This window comes from Hemicordylus capensis, chromosome 9, assembly GCF_027244095.1.
Source record: "Hemicordylus capensis ecotype Gifberg chromosome 9, rHemCap1.1.pri, whole genome shotgun sequence".
NCBI lineage: Eukaryota > Metazoa > Chordata > Lepidosauria > Squamata > Cordylidae > Hemicordylus > Hemicordylus capensis.
Genome location: NC_069665.1, coordinates 22,245,834 through 22,256,929, shown reverse-complemented (window position 1 = coordinate 22,256,929; position 11,096 = coordinate 22,245,834). Strand labels below are relative to the sequence as shown.

Below are 11,096 nucleotides of genomic sequence, written 5' to 3'. Positions count from 1 at the left end.
GTGGAAATACACTTAGGGGGGTAACACAAATTACTAAGTTTGATAGGGGGAGAAAGACACTTTTTGGGGAGACGAGCTTGGCGGAGGAGCAACTAAGTTTGGCAAGGGGGGAGATACATAGGAAGTTGCCGTATACGGAGTCAGACCATTGGTCTATCCAGCTCAGTATTGTCTTCACAGACTGCCAGCAGCTTCTCCAAGGTTGCAGGCAGGAGTCTCTCTCAGCCCTATCTTGGAGAAGCCAGGGAGGGAACTTGAAACCTTCTGTTGTTCCCAGAGCGGCTCCATCTCCTGAGGGGAATATCTTGCAGTGCTCACACATCAAGTCTCCCACTCAAATGCAACCAGGGTGGACCCTACTTAGCAAAGGGGACAAGTCATGCTTGCTACCACAAGACTGGTTCTCCTCTCCACAAGACCAGCTCTCCTCTCTCCTCTCCTCTGGTGGGAGGAATACAGGCTTTTAGGTTTGGTGGGGGCGGGGGTGTTCAGTAAAATGAGGGGGTCTTGTCAAATGCTTAAGGGGGGATCTGCACCTCTGCACTTTAATCCAGACACTTTAAGGGACTGTTTAAATTATCCTGCAACCAAGGTGAGTCTTTATATGGAAGGGACACTATTCCATACTGGATACAATGGCCCAAATAAGAGAGATCTTAATAAGAGAGGAGACAACTCAGGTTAGCAGAACATCTTTGTGAAGAAGTAAAATTGCATCATTTAATTTCAATAAGCAGTATGTCCATTCATCTCACATCCTGTTTAACTGAATTTTAACTGAATGTGTCTCCATATTAAAAAGAAAACGTATCTGCCAATGGAAAACTAGATGTCAGGGATGCCAGAAAGGCACATCTTTCCTAAAAGAGGTTCTCAGTAGGTTCAAAATATACCTTCGCAGCTGCCGTCTGTGAAAGGGCAGATTGGGCATTGCATGTTGCCTTAGTGTTCATGTGCATGCATGTATACGCATGTACATTATGCACAAGATGCACGCACGTCCCACTGCTGAGATTTAATTTCATCCATTTTTGACTTTTAGAAAATGAGTACATGTAAGCAATTAATATCCTCCATAATCCTCAAACAGAAAAACCAATTATTGGCACACTCAAAAGCATATATGTCTTATTTAATAGAGTAGACGTTTTTACCCTGAAGTTTCACTGGCGTACTCCAAACTCAGACCCACTGTGACTTGCTCAGAGGAACCAGTCACTTCCCTTCTTCAAACATGGGGCTCATTAATTTTTTTAAATGCACGCCTGCACTCCATTCAGTATTCATCGTGAAGCTTTTCAATAATGAATTAAAATACACACAAAAGGGGGTGGGGCGAGTGGATCAACTTTGCAGCGCAACATTTAATCCACTATTACACAAATACATTGCTCACCGCAACCGTTTTTAAAGCAACGCTGAACTATAAATACAAACCCAGTTAATTTCCCCCCCTCAAATATCCCAAGGTCTCAATCAGCGTGAACTACGTCGCATTCTGTGCATTCATGTGCCAACGTGCAGCTGCAATGCTTAGGTGGAAAGGGCAGGTTGCCTCTGGAGACATACGGAGGGGGTGATGCTGCTTGATTAAATATGCTTTTCGTCTGGCACAGAATCAGATGTGTGCTTTCCTAATCTAAATATCTGAGCGGCTCAGAGGGACCATTTGAAACACTACCCCAAATGGGTTTGCCTGTCATTCTCCCATCCCAAGCAGCAGCCAGAATCTCAAACACACATTGTTGCATCCACCTAGCTCTAACCTTACTAGCGCCCTGCAGGAACTGAGTCCATGCCAATGCAGCTGGGGATGATGGGAGTTGTAGTCTGGCCCGTGTTTCTGGGGGTGATGGGAGTTGTAGTCCAACAACGTGACTGATAATGAGGAACCAAACACGGCATGCCGAACAGCGGCCAGAATCTCAAACACACACTGTCACGCCCACCAAGGTCCAGCCTGCTTCAGCAGATGGAGCAGGGGTCATCCGTGTTGGGTTTCACCTCCCCTTCCAGCAATACATTCATCACTGCCTTCGTCAGATAGCTGCAGGTTCCCCTCTTCCCGAGCGGAGGAGTGTTGTAAAAGGCAGTCATGTCATCCTGCAGAGACAAACAGAGTCTGAGCTGAATCAGAATGTTGATGGATAACAATCACGGAAGGCAAAGGGAGATACAGATGGGAAACATGGTTGCTGATGAAAAGTGCACTCCACACACTTGACATTCTCTGTCACTTAACATGATAAATATTTTGGATTCTCACCAAACAAGGGAGGAGAAACCAGAAAGGAGAAGGAGGCTCTTAAAGGGGTTGCGGGTGGGGGGACACTTTGTTAAGGATCTGATATGTATTCAGGAAAGAAACCTGCCCAAAACACCATGAGTCAGATATTTTAGCTTGCTTTGACACATTAGTTTTGCGTAGTGGCAAAATAAGAGGGAATCATTCTGTAGTTTTTCAATGAGTCACCACTTCATGGGTGTTGAACGTACAGAGACTGCCATTTGCGGACTCATCTGGTTTGAGTTACAGTTGCCTCCAAGCAAGGAGACGCAGAGCAGTGTAAAGGCCATCACGGTTGCGGGTGCCATTGATATACTGTATCCCTTCCCCCTCCCTGCCCCATTATATGGAGCATCGTGGCTTTCAGGACCAGGGATAGCACCGAAGAGTGCTGTCCAGGGTCCTGAAATGGATTGAGGCTAGAAGCAGAAGAGGAGAGAGGGGGTGGAACAAATAAGCAGTGATGGAAGGTGATGGCGAGAGGAGCCGACAAGCAGCAGCAGGAGAGGCGGAGAGTGGCAGGTGGTAGGTGAAAAAATATTTGCAAGATTTGAAAGTGTCCATTTCATTGGGTGGCAGTGTCCTTTCAAGGACACTTTAGGCAAAGCAGTGGATTTCAAACACCAGCCTGTGAAATGAGCAGCTCTTTGATCTGCTTCCCACTGTTCTTGGCAAGGAAGATTTTCTTCACAAAATGCATAATTAACCTATGGAATTCACTGCCACAAAACGTGATGGCCACCAGCTTAGCTGGGTTCGACCAGGGGCTCCCAACAGTGGTTCTGCAGATGTCGTTGGACCACAACTCCCATCATGCCTTTGGCCATGGTGGTTGGAGATGTTGGGAGTAGTTGTCCACCAATATCTGAGGACCCAAGTTTGGGAACACTTGGATTAGACAAGTCCATGGAGGACAGGTCTACCAATGGCTATTAGTCATGATAACTATGGAACTTCCACATTCAGAAGCACTATGGGACTGAAGCCCAGTTGCGGGGGAGAGCTCCTTCCTTCATGTTCTGGTGAATTCCCTGAAAGAAAAGGAAGCAAGATGCTGAACTGGATGGACCTGTGGTCTGATCCAGTAAGCCTTTTCCTAATTTGGCTCAACCTTGTAGCTTTGGAAGAAGATCTGAATTCTTTTCTTCTTCAACAACAGAATCTTGTCCTCTCAACAAATTACTGATGTATCTGGGATGAGAGAAACATATTCTATGCTTTCCATATATTAGGAGGTAGGGGGTACCCCTCCACATGCATAGGATACGTTGAAATTTATTTCCATGTTTTACAAGGTCATATGAGGAACGGGGGGCCCTTCTCATGCATTCATATTTAAAAGCATGTTGGAAATCCAGTACTATCTTAGTGCTCTCTTGCCACTGGAATGGCCAATTAGGACATCTTCCTATTGAAACGATCTTGCCAAAATTATATAAACTTATTTGCTAAATGGGCAAAAAGGCACCTTTTAATGCCACATCTATCTATCTATCTATCTAATTTGTATGCCACCCCAAACTTCTGTCCCTAGATGGTTCACAACAATACTTCTTGGGGGTGGAGAGCATATATCCCTTTTCTATCCAGCATAACACCCCTCCTCCCAGCAGTGACTGTAGCTGGTGTCTCCCTTGTGTTTGAGATTATCATCCCCTTTGGGACTGGGGACCATCTTCTCATCTCTTTTGCGATGTAAATGGCTTTTGAGAACTTGCTTTGTTAAAAAGAAGAACCTAAATAATCATAATAAGAACTGATAGTTATTGGACAATATTATCTGGAAAACATAACGAGGCTGAAGAGTGCATGTAGTGATACTGTATCAAGCATCAGCAGCATAATTAGAATATTAAGGGGGAAAGGAGAACAAGGGGGCATTCAGTCATCAAAACCTGGACAACTACATGCTCTTGTGAACAACAAGAAACTCTATTTCTTCCCTGATCCCATAAAGGAGATGCCATTTGTCTGTCTGTAAAGAACTGATGGCAAGTCTGAACTATGAATACAGCAAGATTTGGTTAACACAAGATTATTGTGGGATTATAAGGTCTGTATGTGCCCTTGTTCAGAATTTTAACAAGTCTAGTTCTATCACTCAAAGGAAGTGTGGAAGGGTTCATGGACCTAAACTGAACTAGATAGGCCTTGGGTCTGATCCAGCAGGGCTGTTCTTATGCTCTTATTTCCAGATCAAAACAAAGATGAACCTTCATCCATTTATCCTTCCATCAATCCATCAATTCAATTTATATACCACCCTTCCTGGAGTGGCTTCAGGGCGGTTTACATTAAAATAAAGCACACATAATAAAACTATTAAATTTTTTTTAAAAAAAATTTAAACCAGATTAAAATTAAAACTATATATATCATTCAAAGACAGGCTTAAAAGATGGGTCTTTGAGACTCTCCTGAAGACCTTAATTCCTGAAGGAATTAAGCCCAGTAAAAAATCAGAACCAAAAAAGCAATAACCATGGAATAAAACTGGTACTGACGTGTTTCTCCATTCCTTTGAGCCTGTTCTGGTCCATCTGGAAATCATGAAATGAATCGTTCACCAGCTTGTCCAAGTCCACTTTATCCTGAAACTCTAATTCAGGGTTTCTTTCCAAAATGACAGAAACAACCATCAACAACTATGCAAGGGGAAAAAACACAAAGCAGAGATTCAGAAATCTGGGAGAGTACAAGCATGCATAATATCTTAAGCTGATGGAAGCCACGGTGCAGAAAAATACATGAATACTAGCGACTTTTGCCGCAGGGCATGATTCAGCCAAAGTCAGAAGAACACTTTAAGCCAGATGTTGGACTACAACTTCCACTACCTTTCCGCCATGGTGGCTGGGGATGATGGGAGTTGTCGTCCAATGACATCTGGGAACCCAAGGTTGGGAAGCCTAGATTAGATAAATATATACAAGACAAATTTCCTACTAGCTGTCAACCAGGAAAGTCAAAGCACAACATGCTTGCATGGGGGCCATGTGCATGCCAGCGTTGCATGGAGGCAGCTGGGGGAGAGTGCCACCAGCATGTGAAGATAGCTGGGAGGAGTGCCACTGATTCAGGAAGTGGTGGCAGGTGGCAAATGGAGTAGGTATGCACCTTCTCCTCCATTTTAAAGGTCTAAGGGATGCGTTCCAAATAGTGATTCGTGCACATCCCTACTAAAAAGGTTGGGAAGATCTAGGAGATTGAGGCTACTGCCGTCTGCGAAGGCCCATCTCAACAGAAGCCTGTTGAGTACTTATGTCCTTGAGCACGCTCACTCAACCCTTTTCATTTTTTAAGTGCAAGATGCAGAACCTGATTCTTGTCTCTCAACATCAGAGGGTACAAACCTCCACAATCATTTGCCTGTATTCAGGTTGATCAATATTCTGCAACATGTCCTCGACCAGAAGGGAAAAGTTCATTTCATACATAGTCATGTCCGATAAGGTTGGTTGCTGTAAAAAAAAACACACACACACATAAACACACAAAAGGTCAGTACGAAAGTGAGCAGTAATGACGACGTTGTTTTATGAGCAAAGCCACTCCATTTCACTTTTCAATTTGTTTGTTTGTTCAATTTCTATACCGCCCTTCCCAAAAATGGCTCAGGGTGGTTTACACAGAGAAATAATAAATAAATAAGATGGATCCATTTTAAGATGAATCCATTTTAATCCATTTTTTTTCCATTTTAAAAAGACTGTGCCCAAAGAGGTTCACAATACAGAACAATTTCATTAACAAAATAAGACTGTAATCCATACTTAATTAACATGTAGGTAGTGACGGCCACTGTAAGAGACAATTTGCCGACAGCCATACTAACACTTTGTTTGTGCAAGAACACAGGAAGCCGCCATATACTGAGTCAGACCATTGGTCTATCTAGCTCAGTATTGTCTTTACAGACTGGCAGCATCTTCTCCAAGGTTGCAGACTGGAATCTCTCTCAGCCCTGTCTTGGAGAAGCCAGGGAGGGAACTTGGAACCTTTTGCTCTTCCCAGAGCAGCCCCATCCCCCAAGGGGAATATCTTATAGTGCTCACACTTCTAGTCTCCCATTCACATCCAGCCAGGGCAGACCCTGCTTAGCTTGAAGATGCCAGAGAGGAGAGCTGGTCTTGTGGTAGCAAGCATGACTTGTCTCCTTAGCTAAGCAGGGTCCTCTCTGGTTTGCATATGAAGGGGAGACTAGAAGTGTGAGCACTGGGAGATATTACCCTCAGGGGATGGAGCTGCTCTGGGAAGAGCAAATGGTTTCAAGTTCCCTCCCTGGCTTCTCCAAGATAGGGCTGAGAGAGATTCCTGCCTGTAGCCTTGGAGAAGCTGCCGCCAGTCTGTGAAGACAATACTGAGCTAGACAGACCAAGGGTCTGACTCAGTATATGGCAGCTTCCTATGTTCCTATGCCCTCCTGACAGCAGAGTTGTTTGGGGGCCCCTTTTAAAGTTAAGTTGTGGGCGAGATCCCCATGACTCAGTTTCCTGGCAAGGATAAACAAAGGCAGAAATTCCAAACTTATGATGGTGTAAGCACCATGCATGCAATCGTACCTGTGGCAAAAACTTCCCAGCTACTATTAAGCCATTGGAGGTCCTCTCCAAGATTTGCCACACCCTGTCATAGAACCCGCTGGGTGTTCGGTTCAGGGAGCCATCAATCTGACGTCTGTTCAGCCAGCATCTGCAAACAAAAAAGAAGACCAACATTTTGGATGAGCATGCAAAAGCAATCTGTTTCCAGATTTTAAAAAATGCTTGCTTTGTGGATTAATTAAGCCCAGAAAGAAATAAGAGCAAGAAATCACTTTATCAACGATGCAATGCACACTATGTTGTGCTGCATTTTTTGTTAAATGTTTCATAGGGTTATTTTAATTAGAAAAAAACCCCACTAGACTCCAATGAGAACAAAGCAAAATGCTCAGCTTTAAAAGCTAGTTGTATGTTAAATGTGTGCCTTATTAATGGGTCTAAGGTTTCCAAGAAGTTAAATCGCCTTAGAACAGAAAAACAAAGTGACCAAACTAAATTAATCCCTTTAGATTACAACCGGAAGTTCACCTAATAAAGGAAGTCATCAACACCTTCATGCAGAAAGCCATCCTAATTGTTCAGAAATATTTGCAAACTTGTCAGTTTGAAAATTTTAAGAAGAGCTTTGCTCGGGATTTGTTTCCATTGACTACTGCCCTCAACAACATTTGTTTAAAAAATCTGATAGATAATTTAGGATGTTACTGTCATGAGTTCTTTTTAGCAGATAAATATTCATAAGTGTTTCAGCATGAACAGGCAAATTGAAAAGCCTTCTAGATGGAAGGATGATCCAGAATCCTTCCAAAGCTGGCTTATAACATAGTGAGGCTTTTCTCGCTATGGATCCTAAGGGAGTTTGGGGAAAAGATAAAAAATTATTAAAAATCGCCCGCTTGCCCATTTCTGTTGTGGATTAGGTGGTAGGTAGCACCCATCATGCCCTGCCACACAACCCACTTTGGTGTCTCTAGGAGCTACCCATGGGGAACAATGGGGTGTTTCAAGTTCCCCCATTGTTCTCTATGGCCGGAACAAGCTGCACTCACAGTGCCCTGCACACAAGTTTTGCATTGCAATTTGCAATGCATTTGCAACCCTTCTTTGAAAAACACTCCAGAAGTACACAGTAAAAAGGAACCTGTCCCTCCCAACACAGAACACACGTTTCAAACACAGTCAAAAAATGGCCAAAAAAGAACCCATTGCCAGCCACAGTGGCTGCACGGCAGACACATCATTGGCACAAGTTCCTCTCTCACCAACAATTTTTTCTCTTCACATTCCTAGCATTGAAACAGCTGCCACAGCAGCACCCTTAGCAGCAAGCATAACCATAAGCTCAACTAGAGGAACTTCAGCCAAATTTTGACTTAGTACACCTTGCGATGCAGATTGCAGAGCAGACCGTGAAACACGTTAGTCTCAAGGCCAGACATACAGCTCATCACAGCAATCACCAAGAAATATTACACAAACACATATACACACAGAGCTGCCACTTTCTATTTCTCACCACAGCACTATCTCACAAACCACAACTCAAGGAAGGCAGGTACCCAAGTTCTGCCTTTGTTAATCTGAGATCCAGCAAAACCAGATAGTTATGGCAGCAATAGCACAGCATATTACACTCAGTGCTGAGAAAAGAAAACCACAAAATCAAACCTACCTGCCTCCTCTCCTGACGTATCCTCTTCAAGGGAGGCATAAGGACTCTCTCTGCCTCCCAGTCCCTTTGAATACATTTTGAAATCCCCTCCAAAAGTGTTTTCCCTCCCTCATCCCTCCCCCAGCCAATGGACTGCAGAGAGACTGCTCTCCTGAACATCCGGATTCAGTCAGGAAAGCAGGAGTTACAGAACCGCGGGTCCATTGGTTCTGATTTATGTCTGAAGGCAGCCTATATTTTTTTAAAAAAATTATGCTAAGTGCATTCTTTTCTCCTGGCAACAGTATCTCCTCAGAATAGTTCTTCCCTTTGAAGCTCTATGTAGCCCCCCCCCCGCAAAAGAACCACATTGCTGATACTGCACTGAAACTTGATTTCATCACAAGATAAGCAACAGGTGTAGTAATGGCTTGTTTTTCTCTGGATCTCTCTCTTCCCGAGAAATAACTGGATAGGAGAGAGGGAGCAAGGCATTTACCCAGTTTCTCATCTTTTTCCGTTCAAAAGAGAAAGCTGCTTTAATCAATATTAGCAGAGTTCCTGCAGAGAGAAAATTAAGAACACTGCCTCTTTAGGAAGTGGGGGGAGGGATAAAGGAAAGGTGTTGATATTAGAAGTGCATACATGCAAATTGGTGTGCTTGCTAGAGGATCTGCCACACCAAATGTTCAGGGTTTTTGTCCGCAGTTGGGCCAAAAAAATGGACCCACGGTTTCCCTGCCCAGACTCTGATTTGTGCCTTCCGTTTTATAGTGAGTTTTGCTGCCTATACCTCCAGTTCTTTGGTGCCAGCATTACATCCATATGTAGCATTTCAGTCTTGCTCTTCGGCAACTGGAGCTGAGGGAGGAAGCACCTCCCTCGTTCCGGTACTTATTGGCTGCTGGAGCTGTCCAAGAAGGAAACCCACACAACCAGTTCCCTTTCCCCTCTGCAGACTCACTGGTTGCAGAGAGAGAGCTCTCAGTTACGTCCAAATTCAGATGGTGGGAGGTGGGGAAAACTACAGGTCCATTGAACCCACAGTTCCACATTACGTGCGCACGCGGCTTCTCTCTCTCTCTCTGACTTTCTCTACCATTCATTTCTCCCACAACGCAGACGCTCTGGCTTCCCTCCTGTCCGAACAGCAAAATTCTCCTGGAATATAGTGGTCTGAAGTTGAAAACCTCCTTATTTTGTAGATGTAAATATTTTTACAAGCTGCTATTTTGTGGCTGGCTCCCTCTCCCCAAGCCATTATTTTGTGCTGGTGACTCCCAAGGTTCTGGCAAAAAACAAAAAGACAAAGGAGCTCCCAGATGCCTCCAGTCTGCCCACCCTGATACGCCCACCCAGCACAGTTATTATGACGCATTTGCAGTTAATACTTTATCTGTCAAAGCTAGGCATGTGCTAAAGCTTCTCTAACAGTGCAAAATCCCATCTTGCAATCTGAGTTCTGCCCCTGAGCATCAGCTATGGAGCAGCATGACAGAGCTGTCCTTGGCTTCCACTGTGTGAGTTTGTTACACATGCGATAAAAGAATGTACACACACACACACACACACACACACTGCTAGTATAACTGAAAATGTAGTCCTGGAGAAGCAACACCCTCCAGGCTGTGGCCTGAGCATGCTGAGGAGAGAGGGACTGAATGGCAGCCCCAAAGAAAGAGGTCAGGCGATCAGCAGATAAGCCCTGTTCTGACTGAAGCAAACTCCTTAAGTAACTAGTCTTTGGGTTTTGCTGGCTCCCTGCCCAGTGTCAAACTAGGGGAGGGAAATCCTTCACACCAGATGCCTGTAGCTACTGCCAAGTGAAGTATCAATATCTGATGATAGAGCAAAGCCCTGCACGGGTATAAAGAGAGGACTAGGTCGCATTAAACACAGCCCTGAAAATCCCAGATGGCTGAGCGAATACACACATCTGCGTCCATCTTTGCTTTTCCTTCGCTTCAAAGACAAAATGTATGGTGGGAAAATAACACTTTGCAAAAGGAAGGCGGGGTGGGGGGGAGTAGTCAGAGCAAAAACAGTTTGTGCTATCCATCAGCGAGCAACGCCACTGCGAGAGACATGCTGAGACATCCCCTTACCTCCCTTGCTGCTGCGGTTGAAGAATATCTAGGAGAAGCTGCTTCACCTCGCTGGGTGACAGCTGGTATAAATCCACGGGGGGCATCTCCCCTGCACGGATTTTCAGTTCGTACTTCATGGCATGCACAATCCATCTGAAGAATGAAAACATCCATTAAATCAGTCTTGAAAATAAAGACCCAATGGAAACAAGAAAAATTGCAAGATGGAGTCTCTTCTGCCAGGTAGTGGGGAGGAAAAAGCTTGACGTGGGTGGAATACATTCGAGCCGTGCAGTCGTGTCGGTCCGACACATGTCGGACCCGATACACCCTCTGCCAGGCATTATTGGAAGGAGTTCCGCCACAAAAGAGGGACTCCTGACAGCTGGAACTCTAATGAAATCCCTCCTGTCATGGTGGAACTCTGTCACAGTTGTGACGTATGTCAGACCCAACCATATGAGGGGAATTTCATCCCTAGATTTCATCTGCGGCCTATATGATCCCATAGTATGCCATTTTGTCCC

At 44.5% G+C, this 11,096-nt stretch overlaps 1 protein-coding gene across 13 annotated transcripts in view; it reads right to left on the bottom strand.

Annotated features, from left to right (window-relative positions):
* Positions 1 to 1,344: 1,344 nt before the first annotated feature.
* The window catches only part of PHKB (phosphorylase kinase regulatory subunit beta), a 130,370-nt gene continuing 120,618 nt past the window's right edge, over positions 1,345 to 11,096 (bottom strand). For all 13 annotated transcript variants that reach the window (XM_053270332.1, XM_053270336.1, XM_053270334.1 and 10 more), the window contains 5 exons: positions 10,588 to 10,722; positions 6,850 to 6,979; positions 5,641 to 5,748; positions 4,792 to 4,932; positions 1,345 to 2,103 (listed from right to left, as the gene is read on the bottom strand). In XM_053270332.1, the coding sequence (XP_053126307.1) occupies positions 1,966 to 2,103; positions 4,792 to 4,932; positions 5,641 to 5,748; positions 6,850 to 6,979; positions 10,588 to 10,722 (652 nt within the window). In that variant the 3' untranslated portion in view covers positions 1,345 to 1,965. The remainder of the gene's footprint in view (positions 2,104 to 4,791; positions 4,933 to 5,640; positions 5,749 to 6,849; positions 6,980 to 10,587; positions 10,723 to 11,096) is intronic.